Source organism: Vitis riparia, chromosome 5 (assembly GCF_004353265.1).
Source record: "Vitis riparia cultivar Riparia Gloire de Montpellier isolate 1030 chromosome 5, EGFV_Vit.rip_1.0, whole genome shotgun sequence".
NCBI lineage: Eukaryota > Viridiplantae > Streptophyta > Magnoliopsida > Vitales > Vitaceae > Vitis > Vitis riparia.
Window position 1 is genome coordinate 20391951 of NC_048435.1, and position 23035 is coordinate 20414985.

The following is a 23035-nucleotide window of genomic DNA, read 5'->3' on the forward strand; positions in this document are numbered from 1 at the left end:
TGAATGATGCCATGTCCTTGCAAATACTTTTGAAGATCAGAACTCTGATATTCTCCACTATTATCACTACGCAGAACCCGAACCTTTGCATTGTACTGAGTTTCAATCATTTTATGAAAATTTTGAAACAACAAGTTCACTTCATTTTGGTCTTCATCAAGCATAACCATGTCATTCTAGTACAATCATCAATAAAAGTAACAAACCAACGCGAACCACTCAAAGTTGGGACTTTGGATGGACCCCAAACATCAGAATGTATAACCATAAAAGAATACGGACTTTTATTCAAAATTAATGGAAACGAAGCACGATGGCTTTTAACCAATTCACAAATATCACAACGGAAACCAGAAATATCACTCTTTGCAAACAAACTAGGAAACAATTTTTTTTAAATAACCAAAGGAAGCATGTCCCAAACGTCGATGCCACAACCAAATTTCATACTTTTTTTTTTCTCCCCCTCAAATCCATCTGTCATCAAGGCTTGTCACAACTTATTTGAATCCTTTGACTGCAAGTCCAAATAATAGAGCTTTCCCTGCTTAATACCACAACCAATCGTCTGTCTTGTTTGGATGTCCTTAAAAACACAAAATTCAGGCCAAAAAAATGACAATACAAGATAAGGCTGCAGTGATTTGAGAAACTGACAAAAGATTGTATTTTAAGGATGGAACAACTAAAATAGAATCCAAATTCAAAGTATCAGTAAGAGTTAAGGATCCTTCCCCAAAGACTGGGGTTGTGTTACCATTAGCTGTGGAAACAATTTTTTGTGAGGAAGGTCTAAGGGGTGAGACCTGTCTAGAATCAAAAGTCATATGATCTGTAGCACCAGAATCAATTATCCATGCACTATTAATAACAGGTGTAAAAGTATTTAAAAACTTACCACCATAACCTGTAGCGGCTATCAATGCAGAGGCTTTCTCATCAACATTAGCCTCTGTTTTTATTTCGACAACAGCTGCAGTCGAGGTTTTCTTGGAATCCTTCTTCCGTTGATCACGATTGTGATCCCACCAATCTGGATATCCCACAATTTCAAAGCAACGACTCTTGGTATGACCAATCTTATTGCAGTGAGTGCATTTGAAGGTTGACTTATCAATATTAGGGTCTGTCTTAGGATGGTTGGTCTTGGATTGGTCCTGCCAATTTCGGGTTGATAGTTGTCGGACTACCATAGCTGAGGTGTCAGGGTTGTCAAATTCTGCTTTCATACTAGTATGACGTACTCCCTCTCATCGAATCAGTGCATAGCATTCTTCCAAATCGGGAAGAGGATCTTTGCGTAGAATCTCTCCTCGAACTTGCTCAACGTCACCACCCAATCCAGCAAGAAAGATGTGCACCCGTTGTCGTTCAATAGATTTCCGGTATGCTGTAATGTCCTTAGGGTTTTTCATGACTACCTTATCCCGATGATCCAATTCGCAAAAAAATTCAGTTAACTCTCCATAATATTCAGAAAGAAACCTGCCGTTTTGTTTGACAGTGAAGGCTTTTTGATTCAAAGTGAAAACTTGTAATTCATCACTTCCATCATAGAAGGCCTTTGATAATGCACTCCAAATTTCTTGAGCGGTGGGTAAGCGTAAGTAACGCTTCATAATTTCTGGACTCATGGACATTAACAACCATCTCTTCACCTTTTGATTCTCAGCATACCATTTTTCATATCCTTCTTCTGACTCTTTTGGTAGATTTGTCTTACCTCGAATGTAGGAAAGTTTTTCCCGTTCAACAATATGCATCTCCACGAGTTGTGACCAAACGTCATAGTTTGATTCAGTCAAAATAATTCTTGGATTGAAAGTACCTTCAGATTGAAAAACAATAGTATTTTTTCACTCATTTTTTTTTTCTCTCGCAAAGGAGGGACGATGGTTGGCCTTACCGACAAAATATCCAGGATTTCAGTTCCATGGCTCTGATACCATCTTCAAATTTATGAATGGTAGTTTTTCATTCATACTTTTCATTCGTTCATGTACAGAGTATATATAGAGGGTAATCATCATTTTAAGAATGGGAAATGATGATACAAGGAAATAATAATATAAGGAAATAATAACTAATATCCTAATATATCAACTTTCCTAATATCTCAATATTCTTAATATCTCAATATTCCTAATATCTAAACATTCCTAATATCCCAACATTGAATGACATAAGAAAAGAATGATATAAGGAAAGCATTCCTAATATCTCAACAAGTAATGATGGCAGAGTGATAAAGGTGGAGACGATGTTGGAAGTGGGGAAAAATGAAGACGAGTTTCATAGGAAAGAAAAAAGAAAAAAGAAAAAAGAAAAAAAAAAATGAAAGAATGTTTCAATCGATAGAATGACTCTTAAAAGGATTTTCAATGTGCTTAGAGAGCTTGTTGATAATTTAGGTCCTGTATATAATTGCACAACATCTTCTATTCATAGATTTGCAACCGCTTTTACATAGTTAGATGCAAAATTATATATTTTTGAAACATGAATTAAAGTAGTGGATCTTTTAGCTTCTTATTGTTGTGGAGGAAAATTGGATTATTTGAGGGAGTTGGAGTGGATAAAATAGTACTCATTATGGAATTGATCGAGAACATTGCTGAAACTCATGGGAGTGTATCTATATTTGGTGGAGTAAGTGAATGAACTCGTGAAGTAAATGATTTTCACGTGGAAATAAAAGAATCTAGAGTGATTAATAAGCAAAATATTTCAAAATCAAAAGTGGTTATAGTCTATGATCATATGAATGAATCGTTAAGAGCAATGTTTTCAGAACTGGATCGGTCATTGAACAAAAAAAATTACCGGTTCATGGTTCACTGGTTGGATCGGCGGTCGAACCGCTATTGAACCGATGACGTCATAAAAATATATTTTATTATTTTATATATTATAAAAAATTCATAATATTAGCCATTTTCAATTTTCAATTGTCTTTTTTTTTTCCCCACGAAATAAAATACCATAATCAACAAATATATTAACCTTTGTTATGTAAACTTTAGTCTTTACCCCAGAGAAGATACCAATGGCAGGGAGGGCTGGAGGAGTACCAACGGTAGGGAGGGGTACCAGTCAGAGCTGTTGGTTCAAGCGGTCCAACCCCGATTCGAAGTCATTCGGGTCCAATTGGCCAGACCGGACCGGAACCGTGGCCGGTATGACCGATTGGATTGGTCGGTCCAGTCCGATTTTCAAACCATTGGTTAAGAGCTCATACGAGAGTTAGTTTGACTGCCTTAATGATGGTGGAATAAGAAAGAGGAGGAAGAAAACGAGGAGTGACAACTTTTGGGGGAAAATGAAAGGAAAAGAGAGAAACGAAAGAAAAAAAATAAAGGAAATGGAAAAAGAAAAGAGAAAATGGGAAGTGCGGCGGTAGTGTAAAATGAAGAATATATAGGAAGAAAGGATTAGATTTTTAGGGTTTAAAAAGGTCGATAAGTGAAATGGACGACCGAGATGAAGTAAAAATATTTCGAAATCAAAAGTGGTTATAGTAATCGTTAAGAACTCAGTATGAGAGGTGGTTTGACTGCCTTAACGATGGTAAAATAAGAAAGAGAAGGAAGAAAATGGGGAGTGGTGGCTCTTGGGGAAAAAAAAGGAAAAAAAAAATAAATGAAATGAAAGAAGAAAATAGAAAATGGGAGGTGTGTGGTCGTGCAAAATGAAGAATATATAGGAAAAAGCAATTAGATTTTTAGGGTTTGAAAAAGTCAATAAGTGAAATGGATGATCAGGACAAAGTAAATATTTTAAAATCAAAAGTGGTTATAGTCTATGATCAAATGAATGAATCGTCAAGAACTCTTAATGGTGGTGGAATAAGAAAGAGGAGGAAGAAAACGGGGAGTGATGGTTAATGGGGGAAAAGAAAATAAAAGAAAAAAAGGAAAACAAAAAGAAAAGAAATGGAAGATGAAAATAAAAAATGGGAGGTGCGGCAGTCGTGCAAAACGAAGGATATATAGGAATGATTGATTAGATTTTTAGGGTTTGAAAAAATTAATAAGTGAAATGGATGACCGGACTAAATAAAAAATAAAGGGTTAGGATTACTTATCGGAAAATGGTGAATGTGGACTTAAAAAATACAAAATAATAATAATCATAAAATAAAATAAAAAAAGCTTAAAAAAAATCATGTATAATAAAAATCTGACACAAATTTCAATCTATTATTGAATACTTGAAAATCAGATAAGAGTTTTTGATATGAGGTAATTTGCTCCCTTTTATTTTTTATTATTTATTTATTTATAATTTTATAATAATAATAATATTGGAAATGAGAAGTGGCAGTGGCATTATAGGAGTGCCCGCAGTGCCCGGAGGGGTGAAGATCACGTGCCAGTTGGGCAGACCAGCATTAAAACACACGTGCCTCTAAACTCCTTGGTCCTTACACGTCAGACACAGAAGCAAAGCCCTCAGGAAATCTTTCTGACTCAGAAATTGATTGGGCGAGTCCAACAAAAATCCAGTTTCCCCATGCTAAAAGCCTCTTGCCTCTTTCTGATCCCTCTCTCTTCTCTTTCTCCATCAATGGCCATTGCAGCTGTTCCTTCATTCTCCCTTGGTAATTTTATCCTTTGAAATCTCTTTCTTTCATTCATTGATTTGTTTTAAATCAGCATTTTATTCATGAGTATTCTGTGAAAAGAACATGTGTTTTGGGGAAATAGGAGGAGAATAGTGGGGTTTATGCTGATCTCTGGGTTTCTGCGTGTGTTTTTTGGTGACCCGCGAGACACCCACCTCCGAAATGCTTGATCTCTGGTTGTAAAATTGTAGGGGGCCCTGTTTGGCTGCTGAGAAATTTGGAACAGAAAATGAGAGAAGTTGGGCTCTTCTCGAGAAAACTAAAATCATGATACCCCTAGTAAAATTTTCTTCGTTGAGGTGTTTTTCTGATCTCTTTTTGGTGCTTTTTTTTTTTTTTGAAATTTACGATCTTCTATTTTTCTCAAATCGCTCCGAAACCAAATGCAGACGGAAGATATAGTTTCCCACTGTTGCTGCTTCTTGTGTTCTTCATCTATTGTTGTTATTTGAACAGAAATAATAATAATAATACTTTTTTTTTTTTTCCATATAGAATGTTTGTTAGTATTCACCTAAAAATGGATTTGGCATAATTGCACAATATACCATGAGTCAAGATATATTAGTTATTATTTTGGATGGTTTCTTTCAGGTCTTTCCTATTGTCATAGTTGTCAAGGAGAAGGGTTTTGCTGTTCGACATCATGCAGAGCCATTAGCTGTTGGAACAGGTCTTTTGATGGTCGATTGGTTCCCAATCTCACTGGTGCAAGGTCTATTAATGTCTGCCTTTCTCAATTATAGTGTGTATTGATTTCTTATTTAGTACATGGAATGTTGATTTGGGTTTTCCCTAGTTTATCAGTTTTATGATTTTAGTAATTTTGGTAACTATGGGTTTTGGGAAAGTGATGGAAATGCTAAGAAAAAAACTGGAATCTACATTTTTGTTAAATAACTACAATAAGAAACAAATCATTGGATGAAAAGAAGCAATATTTGTTGCTTATGGGTGTCTTAGTTAAAAGATCAGATGGTATGTGTTACATAAAATTGTTTTTAAGTTTTTAAGTTAAAATGGAGTATGGATGACATGGCATAATTTTCTGTTTTTTGATAGGTATGGATGACATGGAATAAATTACTATAACATGGTAATGTGGCATGGAATTTCTCTCTCTCTTTTTTTAAAAGTTTTATAATTCAAATGGTTTAGGTTAATCAAAAAATTTAGTCATAGCATGGAACATTTCATATTTATATTGCTTGGATTCTAGAAATTTTTTTTCACCAAGGTTTGAAAAACTGTTGTTTAGTAGGGTAACAACCAGAGGGGGAGAATGAGTGTATTTAAAAAGATTATAATTTAAGAGTTAAATTATTAACCCAAATTAATTATAGGATAATATTAAGGATAAACAAAATAATCAAAATCATAAAACATAGGACACAAGAATTTTTTACGTGGAAAATCCCTACACAAACTATGGAGATGAAAAAACCACGGGGTCTAAGACCTCTAATTTAAAATCCATTATTTGATATCAAGTCACATAGAATTACCTGATTGCTTACCCTAAGACTCTCTCTCTAGAACTTACAACTTGATCTATGTCTATGACATAGTAACCTTTAATTGTTCTACTAAATTCTCCTCAGCCTCACTAAAGGGATATAAGTCTTCCAACAATCCAAGATTCAATCTTTGAATATTTCTCGAAAGATGAGGAATGATAGGACAAGTTAAGTTAAACCTCTCAACCCGCCAAGGTAGCCCAGTTGGTTAGGGCGAACACTAGGAAGTGTGGTCCCAGTAAGTGACACATGGTCTTGGGTTCAAATCCTGCCATTGATGATACCTTGAATTTATCTGGTGCTGGTTGTTGCATGACGGTCAGTACCTAAGAGCTTGACCATAGAAGGTTCCTTGGTTATTAAAAAAAAAAAAAAGTTAGGTTAAACCTCTCAATAAATGTCCAACCAAATAAGGAGGGTTTATATTGACCTATAGGCTCTAGGAGATCGGTATCTAGAATTTACCAAAAATACTTGTGAATTTTCAAAAAATATTCTACCATATTTTGATAGATTTTGGATGAGCACTTGAGTGCACTCACCTACTGCTCAAGCGCCTTGGGTGCTTCGGAGTTGGATAAGCGCTGGAGCACAAGCTCTATTTCCACCGCTTGAGCGTCCTTTGTTTTTCCAAAACAACAATTGAAGCAATTTTGATTTACTGAAAATATACTGATCCACTTTAACCTTTTAAACACCTAACTTGCTGCTAAACAAATCTTTTTGGACTTACTTGTGACTTTCTGGTTGAACCAGCAACAACTTTGGATCTTTAGTGGAAAGTAAGTCACTATTTAAAAAGTTTCCAAAGCTAGAAAATAAATTGAAACAAAATTGCCAACATATGGTGTAGTAGACTCATTGTCCTAACAAGGTCTTTTCTGTTAAATTTCCAATGCAGGAAACAAATTTTTGGATCAACACAATTCCAATGGTTGCCTGCAGGACGTGATTATTGCCTTTCAAAAGTTCAGGTTGCTGCAGATTATTCAGATTCAGTTCCGGATTCATCTAAGTATATGGGAAATCAAGGCTACCATCCTCTTGAGGAATTGAAGGAGAGCAAAAGAATCCAAGAAAAAAGATTGACTGCTGCTGAAGTTGCTAGGACAACTGTCGAGGTGTGAAAGTGCATGTGTTGGTGTTTTCCATCATATTATAGAACTATTTTTTTTTTACCCACCATACGACTTGTGGAATTTATATTTAATGTGGAGAAAAAAATTGAACAATTATCAATTTACTTATTATTTACTGTGCCACTGCTAATTTGTCTTCATGTGGAGCATTCAGTAAAAATTTTCCTTTTTTATCTTAGGCCAACGGCAGTGCTTTGTTGTTATTGCCTGGGATAGTACATTCTGAGCCACATGACCACATCTCATGGGCTGAATTTCAGTATATCATCGATGATTTTGGAGGTTTGATTTTTCACCTGTTTAATCTCTGTATTATTTTATTTTATTTTATAATGTCAGCCATAGTATTTTTTTCATCCACATCATCTTTGTTTTTTCAGATATATTTTTTCAAATTTTCGATGATCAAAATATCTTGCAAGATCCTGGAGCAAGTAATCCTGTGGTGAGACCATGCATGCTTTTTAATTGTTTGCACACTAACTTAAGAATTGTGTTAGTTGGAGATTCATGCATAAGTGGGCAAATTTGGTGTGAGGCAATTAAACTTTTAGAAATCCATTAAGCCATACATGTCCTGAGATACATTTTTAATAATAATTTCCTTCTTGGGTTTGGAAATTGCTTGAGTCAAAATTTATCATAGATTGTTTTGTTGCAATTGTTAGTTTTCAGTTTACCAATGTATGTTTGGTAATGTTTTTTGAAAATAGTTCTCAAAAATAGTTTTTGATGATAGTTTTCAAAAAACTAGTTTTTGATAACAGTTTTCAAAAACAAGTTCATGTTGTTTTCTAGAACAAAAGTTTGATTGGAAATTTGGAATGCTCTTTACCAATTTTTTATATTTTTAAATATTTCTTTTAAATAACTTTTATCTGTAATGTTTTTTTTTTTAATTGTTTTCCATATTTATGCACTTATTTTATAAAGCATCCCCGAGAAAACAAGTGAAAACAATTAAAATATGATTTCAAAAAACACCTTGTTTAAGAATTAGTTATCAGAAAACTGTTTTCTATCGAAAAATTGTCGAACCTGTTTTCGAGTTTGGAAAACAGTTCCCAAACAAGCTCTCAATCTTTTTTTCTTGTTATCTACATTCCTTATCTTTACGTATGTCTGTTCATCTTTTGCATTTTAGTTGTTGCATTATTTGATTATTTAGTTTGTTTAGAAAGGTGTTTCCTTTCTCAAAATTATTTTGTATTACTTAGTAATAAGCAATTGACGAGAACAGTGATAAATTAAGTTATTTAGTTTGTCTGGAAAGCTCTTTTTGATTTTGAAAGTTATTTTACATACTCATCATAATAATTAGCAATTGATGAGAATAGTGGTAGATTAAGTAATCTATCTAATTGAATTGATTGCATTCTTTATGAATCTGTTCAGTTGATTTTAGTAGCTCTTGTCAATATATGAATTGATAAATTGTTGAATGAATGTTCTCATATATCTCAAGGGTATTTATACAAGGTACACAAGACTATTTTAGGATGGTCAATTATACAAAATAATCGACAACCATACAGAATCAATCACAACTAATCGATAACTACCCAAACGGCTGTACACAGCTATATGCACAACTATACACAGTTATATGCATAGTTGTACGCAATTGTACGCACAACTGACTCACCTACTCAAGTTGGTGCATAGATATCATACATGCTCAACTTGGATAATGGTGTATAGAATGGACCACTAGTAACAACATGAGTCATCATATTCGCTAACTAATTTGCACTCTTGATGTAAGGAATCTTTATCGTACCAGAATCTAGGTTATCCTTAATGTAGTTCCTGTGAAGTTTAATATGCTTAGTTTGATCGTGTTGTACCAGATTATTTGCAATCTCAATAGTTGTCGTGTTATTGCAAAAGAGCACCATAGGTTTTTTGAGACCAAACCCAAGCTCGCTTAAAACAATTTTTAACCAAGTAAGTTCCGTAGTTGCATGATGGAGCACACGACATTTAGCTTTGGCACTAGACAATGAGACCACATTTTGTTTCTTATTCCTCCAAGTCATCAAATTTCCTCCTACAAATGACACATACCTTGTGGTAGACTTTCTATCCAATCTGATTCCAACAAAGTTCGAGTTTATGCGACCCTCAATATGTAGATGTTTGTGTCTGGAGAACATAATTCCTTTGCCTGGAGAGGACTTTAGATAGGTCTGGATACAATTTCTGCATTCATGTGTCGGTCACTCGAATTATGCATGAATTGACTTACAACACTAACTGCATATGACAAGTTAGGTATAGTATGGGTTAGATAGAATAATTTCCCTACTAGTATTTGATATTTTTCTTTGTTCGTTGGAATTTGATCAGGGTAGATGGACAAATTATGATTTATCTCAATGGGAGTATCTACAGGTTCGCAAGCAGAGTTATCGATTTTAGCCAAGAGATCTAATGTATACTTCCATTGTGAGAGGAAGAGTCCTTGCTTGGACCAAGACACCTCAATACCTACGAAGCATTTTAGAGCACCCAGGTGCTTCATTTCAAATTCTTTCGCCAGATAGCTCCAAAGCTTCTCTATTTTTGTAAACTTACTACTTGTAATGATCATGTTATCAACGTAAACAATAAGTAAAGTAATGTCATCATCATCTCTCTTATAGAACAGAGTATGATTTGTCATCGCTTGTTTAAAACCATACTCCTTCATTGAGTAGCTCAACCTATCAAACCATACCCTTGGCGATTGCTTCAATTCATACAAAGCTTTTTATTTTTATTTTTTATTTTTATTTTGCATATCTTCCTCCTTTTGGTGTAAACCCTGGAGGGGGGGGGGGGGGGGGGTGGTGGTCCATGTACACCTTCTTTAATAGGTCACCAGAGAAAGACATTCTTTACATCAAATTGTCTCAATGGCCAGTCACCATAAGAAAGAGTATGAATCTAACAATGTTCATCTTTGCCATAGGAGCAAAAGTCTTTTGATAGTTAATTCCATAAGTCTGAGCGTATCTCTAGGCAACTAGTGTAGTTTTGTACATGTCTATTGTCCCATCTAACTTATACTTTATTGAAAACACCCACTTACATTCCATTGTCTTCTTTTCCTAAGTGAGTTTGACCATCTCCCAAGTGAAGTTCTTCTGGAGAGCCTTCATATCTTCTACCATAGTAGACTTCCACATAGGATCTTTAAGGACTTCCTGAAAAAGACTTGGAATAAATACAAAGGATAACTGAAGAGCAAAAGCAAGGTTAGTCTTTGATAGGTGATGATAAGAAACAAAATTAGAAATGGGATAGACAACATTAGAGGATGATTTTGAGAAACCCAACCTATCAGGTTCTTTACGATCATGAAAAGGATTTCTCCTATCTTTTTCATCATTGTGTGGATTCAAGGTAGCAGTTTTAGAAGTTAAAGGTGAAGGATCATGTACCTTAAGATTAGTCTTGGGAGAGTCATCCGATGGCATTGTAGTATCATTAAGAGTATTGGAGCCTGGAGAGGGTATGATAGTAGCATCTTTGTTCTTCCTTGTATAAGCTTGTTGAAATAATTTGGTTGGTCTTTCATCCCTTCTTTCCTTAGATGAAACTCAACTACCATGGGGTTGAGAGTATCAAAAGACTCCCCCTTTCCCAAATCAGTTGAATTCTCCCCTTGACTTGAAATCCATAACCTCTTCTTTTCTAACCATAACCTTTCATTTTCCTTACTACTAATCTCCCCTTAAAGAGAAACTAGAGACACTTCCTAGAAACATAAGACTCCCTTTCATAGAATTGAACATCCATGGAGACATAGTATTTGCTTGTAGGGAGGATGAAGTCATTTATAGCCCTTTTGAGTGACCAAAAAAGGCACATTTAAGAGCACGAGGATCAATCTTATTCCTTTGATGAGAGTGTATATGAACATAACATATACAACCAAAAACTTTAAGACAAAGATTCAAAATAGAAGGAATCGAGTGAAACCGTGATAATATTCACAAAGGAGTTTGATAATCAATGGCACAAACAGACATGCGGGGTTGATTAGAAAGACAATAGTCACGACAACCTCAACCTAGAAACATTTTGGAACATGCATAGTAAAACATAAAGTCCAAGCCACCTCTAGAATGTGGTGGTTTTTATGTTCTACTATGCCATTCTGTTGTGGCGTGTATATGTACACATTGTCTAGTTGGAGGATTCCATTTTCTTTGAATAAATTAGCAAGAGATTGATTCACAAATTCATGACCATTGTCAGCGTGAAAAAACCTTAACCGAAGTGTTAAACTATGTGACAATCATTTTGGAAAATTGAGGAATAACATGTAGAATATTATTCTTAGACTTAAGCAAATAAACCCAACTCATCCTAGTACAATCATCAATAAAAGAAACAAAGTATTATGACCCAAAGCAAAAGGAGTAGAAAAAGGACCTCAAACATCGATAAAAACACGGGTAAAAGGAATCAAACTTTTATTGAGAATTATTTTGAAAGGCATATAATGTTTTTTAGCATAAATGCATTGTTCATGCCTTAAACTAGAAACTGAAATATTTTGAAACAATTGAGGAAATAAATGTTCCAAATAAGCAAAAGATGGGTGACCTAATCGGTTTTGCCGTAAAAGGATTTTTTTTCTATTAGACGTCCCTCCTATTTTTTTTCTATTGCCTACCCAAGCACCATTCCATCCCAAGAGGGTCTCCCTTACCGATGAAGGGAACACCCAAAGCACATTGAACGAGGTAAAAAACAACTACAACTTCCACACCTCCCTCGTCTTTTTGCAATGGAGAAGAAGATGGTCAATAGTCTTCTCATGAGCTTGGCACAAAAAGCATCTCCTCTTTGTCATCCCTAAAAAGGTAGTGGTCAGACTAGAAAAGATTCAAAGGGCTTTCCTTTGGGGAGGGGGAGCTCTGGTTAACAAACCCCATTTGTTGTGTTGGTTTGTTGTGTGCTTGGATAAAGTGAAAGGGGGTTTGGGATTAGAAACCTTTTGACCTTTAATAAAGCCCTTTTAAGAAAGTGGTCTTGGAGATTTGCGACTAAAAGAGAGCCCCTTTGGAAATGGGTAATTGTTGGGAGGCAATTAGAAATGGTTGGGAGGCTTTTAAAGTTAAAACTCTCTTCAGGGTTGGTTCTGGAAATAGGGTGAAGTTCTAGAAGGATGGATGGTGTGAGGATTCATCTTTGAGGGATGCTTTCTTGGATCTTTTTGTTATACCTTCCTTTAAAGATGCTTGGGTGGTTGATGTTTGGGAAGATGGTAGTTGGAATCCTAGGTTTTTTCGACAGTTGAATGATTGGGAGTTGGAGGAAGCAGATAACTTCTTTGGAAGGTTACATGATCACTCCCTCTCTTTGGATTCCGAGAACATATTGGTGTGGAGGGATACAAAGAATGATGTCTTTTCAGTTAAGTCCTTCTATTCCTCCTTGGCTAATAGGGGAGCGGAACCTTTCCCTCATGGTATAGTTTGGAACTCCTGGACTTCTATTAGAGTTAGCTTCTTTGCTTAGCAAACAACTTGGGTCAAGATTTTGACTCAGGATCAGCTTAGAAAGAGGGGTTGGAAGATGCCTAATAGATGCTACATGTGCAAAAAAGAAGAAGAAACGTGTGATCATATTCTACCGCATTGTTTGAAAGCTCATATTTTGTGACAATTGATTTTTGCTTTATTTGATGTATAGTGGGTGATGAATTCTTCGGTGAGAGGGTTGCTCTTGAGTTGGGGAGGCTCTTTTGTTGGTAGAAAAAGGAAAAAGGCTTGGAAAGTTGCTCCTTTATGCCTTTTTTTGGACCATTAAGAGGAATGGGAATAGGAGTCTTTGAGAATTGTGAAAGTTTAGACCAAACATTTAGAAGCTCCTTTTTGTATCTATTTTGGGATTGGATTAGATGGTACATTGGGGATCCTTCTTTGTTGATGCTAGATTTTGTGGATTGGTTAGGTTCTTCTTAGGGTGCGATTGCTAGTTTTTGTGTATTTGCACCTCCTTTCTCTTTGGTTGCTTTGTATACGTGTATACTTTTTGTTTTTAATACATTTGCTTTTACCTATCAAAAAAAGAAACTTAATTGGCATTTGGTTTGTAAATCAAAAGGGTTGGACAACAATGAGAGGAGCTTTGTTCGGAGTTGATTTATAGCCATAAATAGTCTAATTTTTGTATGGGCTTCCTTGTATAGTGGAGAAGCTTCAGTCTCATCTCTTGTACTTTTTCTCTATATCTAATGTGTCTTTGTTTCTGATAAAAAAATGTTGTGTTACTGGGCTAAAAAGTCATTGAAAGTGGTTGTGGTATAAGCTCCCAAACTTAAAATTGATATTTAACATGCTTGCATTGCTGTCAGAATGCTTTGATTGGAATGGACCTCTCACTATACAAGAACAGAAGGGTAGCTGGCGAATATAACATCTCAGAAAGTGGCAGTACTGACGACATCTCTTTGGATGATGATTACTTTGAGGTTAATAATTATCTCTGATTTTTAGATCCAATTTGGAAATCTCCTTTTTAATTAATTTCTCAATTTCCTGGAGTTACACTGGTTACATGTACTTCAATTTTGAAACAGGTTGAGGATTCTGAAATGTCAGACATTCCGGTCGATTGGGGAATTCCAGATACTTCCAGCTTGGTTCATCCTATTTATTTCGCCAAGTGCTTGACAAAGGTGATCACTGCTTGGGTTAATTATTTGACCAGCTTCACTAGCTGCTTCTTATCATAATGATGAGTAATATCTAGCTGTTCTTTCAATGAGTAACATTAAATGGTGTCATCATGTAAAATCACTTATTCCTGTAAGTGACAACCACTTTTTTGGTCTTAGATCCATTTACATTTATGGTTTTTATTATTAGAAACTGGTATGAAAGGTATAAATAAAGCCATGATATACATTGATTCTACAATATGTTCATCTCTAGAGTAAAAATGTCTTAGTTCAGCACAGGTGACTACTTCTGCAGGAGATGGAGGCAGTGGTAAATGTTTTCGTTTTTTAAATACCTGGATCTGTATCCTACATAAAAGGAACACAATGTGGATTTAGGACTGTGGTGGGGGAATGGTTCTTGGAAGCTTGGTTGTGTTAGCTGCTAGAAAAATTGTGTAGTGCTCCATTTGGTGTTCAGGAAAATATACCTGCAAATTCTATTGTAAAAACCCAATTTCTTTTGTTCTTTCATTGCAGCAGTTTATTGATAACAATTCTTTTCTTTACAATGATGGAAAGATGGTTTCTTCAAGCTTTAGGGATGCTGTCCTCCAGTGACAGCTTCATGGAGCTGTTGATATGTTAGTTCTTCAATAAACTAGCTTAATAATATTAGACTCTCAATGATGTGCAGTCTCATCCATTAGCATGAATCTGTTTCTTTTCTTGACCTTGTTTCCACCAAGGAATAGATCCTAAATTGTAGAAGTTTTCAGTATATATATATATATATATATATATATTTGTGGGAATTTATGACATAATTAGCTCAATTGTGACAACAACTTGATTATAGTGATACCCAGCATTTTCCTTTTTATTGAGAGGAAAGCAGAAAGTATTGTTATTGATGGAAGAGAAATATATATCTGTACTTAGTATTGGAAGTGATGCGATCATAACAAAACAAATTTCAAGGACGTGTAACTCCTAGGTTTTTGACAATGCCATTGCCCTTTCTGGAAACTCTTCATAGAAGAGAAAGTTTATGTAACATGCATTTGGTGGCACTTTGGCAGCACAGGGGAATATAATGATTCCCTTTTTTGATTCCCCATTGTACTTGAATACAAATAATTATCAAATTTGGAGCTGTTACTTGCCATTACCACGATTTATGACCCCTAAACCTCATCATTTCCTGAAATCCTAAAAATGATCCTGTATATGGTCAGAAATGTTTTCTTTTTAAATGCCATGAATAACTGAATAGACTTGCCTTAAATGCTGAAGCTGGATGAATCCTTTCGTCCAATTGGCATGAAACTATGTATACCTCTCATGAGGTATTTGTTTGCAGATCCTTGATGCTTTGTTGGTAGCTAATTGTGTCATAGGAGCTTAGGAAATCTGGTGGAGAAAGGTGCTGTGTAATGTAGACCTTTTTTTTTGTCAGATCTGTGTAATGTAGACTTTTAAGGATCCCAGTGTCATTTCCTCCTTAAAATGACATCCCTCACAGGTATTTATCATGGCACTAGGAGATTCCAGAAGCTACTGGGTGTCATAATATAACTGGTCTCTAGAAGCTATTGGGTATTACTATATAATTGGTCTCTAGAAGCTATTGGGTGTCACAATATAATAGGTCTCTGGAAACTCTTTCAAGGTCGTTGACACTGTGGCCATGTTGATTGGGAGTTTTTATATACACTCATTAGAAATGGTTTTTGGCTTGATGAATGAGGTGGATGTGGAGGATGCCTTTAATTGGATTCTTTTGCTGTTATAATTGATGGGAGGCCTAAGGTTCATTTCAACCACTTAGAAACCTTAGATAGGGAGAGTATTTGTCCCCCTTTACACCCTACTTGTGGGCATTTTTAGTAGACTTCCCATTGGAGCTGAGGGCTTGTAATCCATTTAGGGTTTTGACATTGGTAAGGATAGGATTGAGGTCCCCCCTGTTGTTTGCTACACCATCATATTCTCCTCCTGCCAGGAATCCAAATCCTTAATTTGAACCTCTTATTTGTCTTTCTGGGCAAACCTCAAGCCTTAAAATCAACCTTTACATATCCTTAATGGGCATAAACATTCAGCCGAAGGTTACTGATAGAACATCTAGGATTCTAGGATGTGAGGGTAGTGAGACTAAGGATGGCATTTCAGTTAACCGTAAGGCCTCTATATTAGGATCTGTTATTGAAAAAATTTTCTCAACATGTAGACAAGTTGGAAAAAGCCTATTTCTCCTTGGAATCATGAACCATCCTCATCCAGTTTCGTTTGTGCTCATATTCTCATGTACTTTTATTGGTCTTTAGCTTTGCCTTTAGGATAGAGAGGATCTATAAAGATTTCCTTTGGTTTGGCTTGGAGAAGCAGTATAATGAATACTTGATTAGGTGAAAGCTTGTGTGAGAGGGTGGAACTCCTTGGGGTGTGACCCTTAGAGCCTTGATTGGAAAATGGTTATAATGCATTTTGGCAAAGTATAAATTGTAGTTGTTTATTTATTTTTCAAACTTTTGATAGGGATGAGTTGCAACTGAATGGTGGGAATGGTAAAGGGGAACTTATTGTTTTCTCTGGAAAGCTATTTCATAGGTTATCCCACTTTCTTCCTTGTATTACAACCATTTTTTGGAATGATGCTAGATCTTGTTTCTGGAAGAATTGATGGCTGGGAATTCGCCCTTGAGTTATTATTTCCTTCACTTTCTCTATGTCTCTAGATGGAGGAGATTTATATGTCCAGTTTGTTTACTTTTTTTCTGAGATCCTAGTTTCCAGGAACCCTAAATGATCCAGAAGTTGAGACCTAACTGCTCTGTTCCAGTCTTTGCACATCATCCACCTTTTGGATTCCTTAAATGAGGAGGTGTTGGTCCTCTAGAAGCAGCAGCATTTAGTCTCTATGACACTTTTCACTCCCTATCACAATGTATTAATCCAATAATTTAGGTATCCACATCCTAGTTAAATCAATATAGAATACCAAATTATCTAAAAGTGTTAGTTTGACATAGTCCGTGTGTGCAAAAAATTTCACACCAATGAAAATTGACTTGCTAGAAAGCCCTACAAAGCTTTCAGCTTAGTATTTCTGTGACATGCAGCACTGCACAAGAGACTCTATCATCTTTTTATTCATTTCTGCCTTACTCATTTGGTTTACCATATTGTTTTAGTTTTTTGATAGGCAATCTAGAATATTTTTACTGGGCTAAACTGCAGGGTACAAAAGTATACAAGGAGTATACAAAGAGTACCAAATGCCAAAGGCATAGAAGAGAGAAATGAAAAACAACTCCCTCTCATTAAGTAGTGCCCAACCAATCAATAAGATCTAATATAGACCTTGGGCCCCCATATAAGGACTTTCCAGTCCAAAGCAAAAAGAAGGAACAAGTTTTTCAGATTCTAATCTGATTGCTTCACATTTTGAAATGATCTACAATTCCTCTTCTCACAAATAGTCCTAAATAAACACAAAAGAGCAGCCCTTGACACATTATGGTTTGCCCAATGTTGCTGCTTTCGGCGGGTCCCATTTGTTTGGCCCCTGATGAAATCTCCACTTTGATGGCAATTTCTTTTGGTCAGTGGTAAAGCTTTGTGGAGAATTGGTTCACTGACTTTTATTTGGGTCCTTTAGCTTGAAAAAGAAATGCTAGTCTTCAAGGCCGAGTCAGCATCACAGGGAAGATATGGGAAAGTACATGTTTTTGGCTTCTCTACGGGCATTGTGCCTGCAGAGTTTCAGGAATATTTATTATTATAGTGAATTGGATTTTATCATGCATGTACAATAAATTGAGGCTGGATTTGCCTTCTGATTCAAGGCCCCCTCTTTTTAGCATAATGAAATTAACCTTTACTGAATTCTCATTGGGGAAATCCCATGACAATTGTGTTTAGAGTTGTCTTCAGATGTCTGAGGGAAGTGGGGTGAATGTGCATGTCTGTGGGATCTCTCATAATGATCTCTCTCTCTCTCTCTCTCTCTCTCATTGTTCACATGGGTGAGATAATTCTTGGTCAAATGCATCTTGTCACCAGGAATCATATCTCCTAGCTAGAAGAAGGCTTCTCTTGGGATTTAGTTCAGAGGACCATATTGAACTCCCTGATTTAATTTTCAGTCTTGTAGTGAAAGCGGTTATATTCTATGTGATTTCTCATTCTTACTGTTTCTTTTATAAGGAGCATTCGTCTTTTGCCTCAATGAAAATTTTTGTTTCTTATAGGAAAATTTAAAGGTGTCCAAATGCCAGTTTATACATTGTTGAAGAACCACAAACCACTTAGTGCATATGCGAACTGATGATAATAATATTTTTGAGTGTGTCCAAACTCTAATCAGGGTTCAATTATTTGTTAATATACTTGTCCATTTGATTAGGATCCCATTTCTTTCTACCAAGTGTCACAAGCAATAGAGAGTGCAAGAGAGTTATTTCTCTTGGCTAATATTTCTATTGATAAATTTAAAATAAAGAACCATATGTCATACATACTTGGCATTGCCTTTGGAATAAATACAAATGGTTCATTTGTTATAATTCTTTCTTTACCATATATCACCCAAGACATTTTGACTTCACAATCAGTTGCTAACTCTCCTTGAATTATAGCTTCTTATTTGTGGACCATGTAAAGTTGATCATGTTTATTACCATAATAATCTGTTAAATTCATGCTTTTCTTGTAGGCTGTTAACATGGAACACAATAAAGAAATGGACCATCCATCAAATGGTATTTCTATTGTGGGATGCCTGAGGCCTGCTTTCATTGATGAAGAACCATACTTAAGAAGGCTCTTTAGCTGTGAAGACAGTGATGGCTACACATCAGACTGGAAAGGTATCTTATGGGTGATATTATGATGCTTCAAATATTTTATTGACATAACAGACCTAATCTTTCACTGTAATTAGTTACAGTGAGTCAGGGACTGATGGGGATTATCAAATCTGGTAGATCATGCAAGAAAAACATTAAGAAATGGATTAGTGTGCATATGTGCTCATCCAGCTACTGGTGATTTCTGGAGGCCGTTCTGAATGTTTTTCTTTTTCATGGAACTCTAGGTGCACTTGCTGTTGCAGCTCCTCTAAGTGGTTGCTTTGTACAGTTTTGTCTCCTAGTTGGGGCCATCCCCATCTTTTAAAAAGTTCCTGTTCAGTCTAAAGATTCCATCCAGTTACTCTTGTGCTTTCTGGCACTAACCAACCATTTCATTTGAGTGGAGGGTCTAATGCATTTCTTATCCATACATGGGATGACATTTTAATTCAGACAATCCATTGGATTTGCAACATTCTGGATTGAACTTGTCTACAATTCCCCAAACCCTCTCTATGGCTAATTTTTGGGTAACAGATTTCTGTTAAATTAAAACCTTTTGGGACATGGTGGAAAGCTGTTGAGCTGACTTTTTACAAAAAGAAGATGAGGAAGCTGATGGGTGATTCTTTTTTCATGGCTTCCGCTATTCCATCTATTAGAAACTGATCTCGTTTGTAACTCTTGGCTTGATGGCCTGTCTAGATTACCCATCTTATTATAATTTTCAACTACAGGAACTCTAATTTAAATAGAAATACTATTACCATTCTAAACTATAAAAGTGTTTCTTGCAATTGAACATTGATTTGATTAATCTCTATTTTTGCTTAGATGAAGAAATTACAGGCTTTAGTTCAAAAGGGGATGGACACAATGCTAGATCAACTTTCTACAGATTGGAGATTATGAGAATTGAGCTGTTTTCTGTGTATGGCATTCAGGCACGTATATTGCATTCATGATGGCTATATTTGTGAGTTTGAATCAATTATACAGACTGTAGGGGGATTTTTAAAAGCTAATGCTATTTGTAAATAATAGTTCAAATAAATATGTAGAATTTGAAAGATATTTACTTAATTAAAATGTTCTGATTCTTGGCATACAATCCTCTGTTGGGGAAAAGGGGCCTTGTTGCACAAAATGCAACCTTCTTACTTTGTAACTCTGAGTTTCTTTCAAATTTTGCAGTCAGTTATTAGCTTGCAAGATTTTCAAGATGCTGAGCCTGATGTTCTTGTACACTCTACTTCAGCAATTGTAGAGCACTTTACTGAGAATGGGACATGGTTCAATGTTGCTCTTAAAGCTCTCTGCAAAAAGAAGGGTTTTCATGTTGAGGTAGAAACTGTTTCTTAATGCTTCAACTTTCTCTATCTGATTTTCGATTTATTTCCTCACTATAAATGAGGTTCCATTCTGTACTCTTTTTTTTTTTTTTTTTGATTTTAGGGTGCTTCCTGGTATTAATAACACATTGTTGGGACTTGATGATCTGATACCCATGTTCACCACAAGGTTGGCCATTTACAAAAAGGTCCACCTTTTTTTGTTAATATGCGCCGAAGAACAAACTCAAAATACATTGGGAAATTATTGCTCTCATCATTGTTTTAGTCTCTATGGTTCTTCATGCATGCAAAAAATATAAAAAGCAAGTATGTCCTGTATAGTAAATTCACGTAGCCACATTATATTGCTATGTCTCCTTGTCTAGATTTTCGGGAGTTGCTGTTCTGTGTTTGGAACATGATACTCATGTCTTTGGCCACAGATTATTGTAAATGTAGGATTTAAAAAGTGAAATAATAAAATTTCATTCTTTATCATGACTATTTAGAGGTAGTAAAACCATGACCTGGTATGTTGCTGACTGTGAATTAGGAATTCAGCAAACTTGAGCTAAATCAAGCATATATTATTCTGTCTATGATCTAAATATGTAAGCTAAAATAGCTTGTTGTTACTCCAATTGTTATGGAATAAACCTGGATGAGATGATTAAAGTAGTTGCATTCTTGGAGGTTCAACTCTTCCTACTTTATGAATTCATTTCACCTCCATCTCTTCGGTTGTATAAATGTACCTAGGAGTTCTGTGAATGAAATTAAGATGATGCTTTAGATATCTATGATTATGATTATGATCTTCGCTATGGCTTAAAAACACAAGACAATAATTTGATATGTTATCACTTGTGCTATCCCTGAATTAATATGATATGAAGACTGTGGTTAACTGGTTAAGATATTCTATAATTTCCATACTTTTGCTAGCTTGTGGTGTGATGCTACTAATTCTGATTTCTTACCCTGTTTTGTACAGGGAGCTAATTTGATTGGGGTTGACAGCCTTGGCATGGATGTAAGAGTTTTCACTGGAGTGGAAATACAAACACATCGTTTTTCCTTCAAAGTTCGGGTATGCAAACCACTTTGTAGTGTTTCGGTTTTCTTTCTTTCTTTCTTTTTTAATTAAATATTTTAAGGGTACAAGGAAGGACGAACTATTCCTTTTTTTCTCCCCTCTTTTTTGTCCCCATCGGAACTTGATATGGAACCTTCCACAAACCCATCCTGACCCTTTACCACTTGAGCCATGCCTCTAGGATGAGCTATTCTTCAAAGCAAGCAAAAAGGAAATATAAACCAAAGAATAAGGCACCCCATAGTGCTTAGTACACCTTCATACTCTTCTGCCATGAAATTTCCTATTCTGGAAATCAATCTATCACTTGCCGCTCCAGCTAATTTCTAGTAATGGTAACAAAGAGCATTGGGTATGATTAGGTTAGTTTTCTTACATACTATTAGCTGATGGGACAATTGAATACTAGGTGCTGCTTTGCTTGTGTGCTATCTAGAGCTTTCTTTCTATTCATGACCTGGAAGGTGCAACTTTCAATTTCATCTGCATTTCTTTTTTTTAACCTTCTATGCAAGTAGATCTAGATCAGAAATAGGGTCTCTGAACTCAGTTAAGGAAAACCCTAACCTCAGTTAAGCAAAAACTAAAAGAAATTTGACCAAAATGTTTCTTCTGGAATGACAAAAATGATTGAATCTTTCAACACACTTTGATCACCAATTTGAGTTTCAATCCTTGTCTTTTGATCTCCAACTTTGTAAATCTAGATCAGGTGTTGTTTTCTCCAGCTGCTCAATGACAGAAATGACCTGAAAAGAAATGAATGAGGTTTGTAACCTTCTTGAATAATTCAACTGCCAAAATGCATAGGAACATATCATAACCTCCATCATGCAGCAGATTAGTTTGGGGTTTCTTTAACAGCCCTTGATGGTTATGCTGGGTGCAAGTGTTATCTCACACACACCAAGAATTTTGGTTGGTGCAAGGTTGTCCCTCATGAATAAAAAAGAAAAAGAATATGCTTTAAACCGATGATTGTCTAAACTGGTGTCACATGATTGCATCACATGTCTGCCATTCATCCTATTAACAATATATTAACTCTCAGGATGAAGCATCCTACTTAACAAAGCCCTTTTACCTATGCTGAAGATTTTGGCATTCATGGTGTTTTGCAGGCTACGTCTGCAGCTGCCGCTGAAAAGCAGATCCAGCAGCTCCTCTTCCCACCATCTCGTCGAAAAAAAGTTCAGAATTCATGGCGACGGAGTTAGGGAGCTGGATTCTCTTAATACTCCTGTTAGCCAGATAACTATACCAGAGGGAATGACTTCTGAAAATAAATTTCAGGCTTAACTTTTCTCATTTGTTTCTTCCCTTCAGCATCTGATCAAACCAAAGAACTGGGAGCTCTATACTCATTTTTGTACATTAGTTCGATCATGTACAGAAAAAGCAGTGAGGTGTCTGAAGAATTATACCATAAATTCAGGTGATCCTGAAGCAATGTAGTGGCCAATTTGCAGTTTTGGATCTCAGCTAAGCTAGCATGCAACAGAACTATTACTCATTGTAGCTGTAAAGATGATAAGAGTGGTTCTCTGCCAGGGGAAGCATCACATTTATATATTTCATTTCATAAATGGCTTTCATTTTGGTGGAGAATTTTGTAATAAAATAGAGGAGGAACCTCGAAAAATAATTAAAATTTCATATACTTCCAAACAAAGTAGTACTTAAATAAGTCAAAGTAGTATTTATATCATTAAAAGACGAGTAACCAGTACTTGGGTATTTTACCTATGACCCATAAAGTACATGAAACAACAAATATCTTGGGATGATGTAGTTTGAAATACGACAAAATG

General features: G+C 35.6%; 1 protein-coding gene across 3 annotated transcripts; it reads left to right on the forward strand.

The window, feature by feature from the left end:
* Window positions 1-4446: 4446 nt before the first annotated feature.
* Window positions 4447-22880, forward strand: LOC117914571 (uncharacterized protein At3g49140). 3 transcript variants are annotated; one of them, XM_034829946.1, is made up of 13 exons: window positions 4447-4600; window positions 5219-5339; window positions 7043-7262; window positions 7460-7562; window positions 7661-7725; window positions 13633-13749; window positions 13858-13956; window positions 18659-18812; window positions 19629-19738; window positions 19989-20138; window positions 21123-21218; window positions 21932-21992; window positions 22346-22437. In XM_034829946.1, the coding sequence occupies exons 1-12, from the start codon at window positions 4513-4515 to the stop codon at window positions 21989-21991; spliced, it is 1383 nt and encodes a 460-aa protein (XP_034685837.1). In that variant the 5' UTR covers window positions 4447-4512; the 3' UTR covers window position 21992; window positions 22346-22437. The 3 variants fall into 3 exon arrangements, with proteins under 3 accessions (XP_034685837.1, XP_034685838.1, XP_034685836.1); XM_034829947.1 differs by having other exon boundaries at window positions 21937-21992; XM_034829945.1 differs by lacking the exon at window positions 21932-21992 and having other exon boundaries at window positions 4449-4600; window positions 22346-22880.
* The last annotated feature ends 155 nt before the right edge of the window (window positions 22881-23035 follow it).

What these genes read in the sequence shown, in the direction of transcription:
- LOC117914571 (XM_034829945.1), top strand. Translation starts at nt 4,513, where the DNA reads ATGCTAAAAGCCTCTTGCCTCTTTCTGATCCCTCTCTCTTCTCTTTCT. An exon ending in CTGGAGCAAGTAATCCTGTG is followed by an intron (nt 7,726 to 13,632) that starts GTGAGACCATGC and finishes CATTGCTGTCAG; the next exon opens with AATGCTTTGATTGGAATGGA. An exon ending in TTTCTGTGTATGGCATTCAG is followed by an intron (nt 19,739 to 19,988) that starts GCACGTATATTG and finishes CAAATTTTGCAG; the next exon opens with TCAGTTATTAGCTTGCAAGA.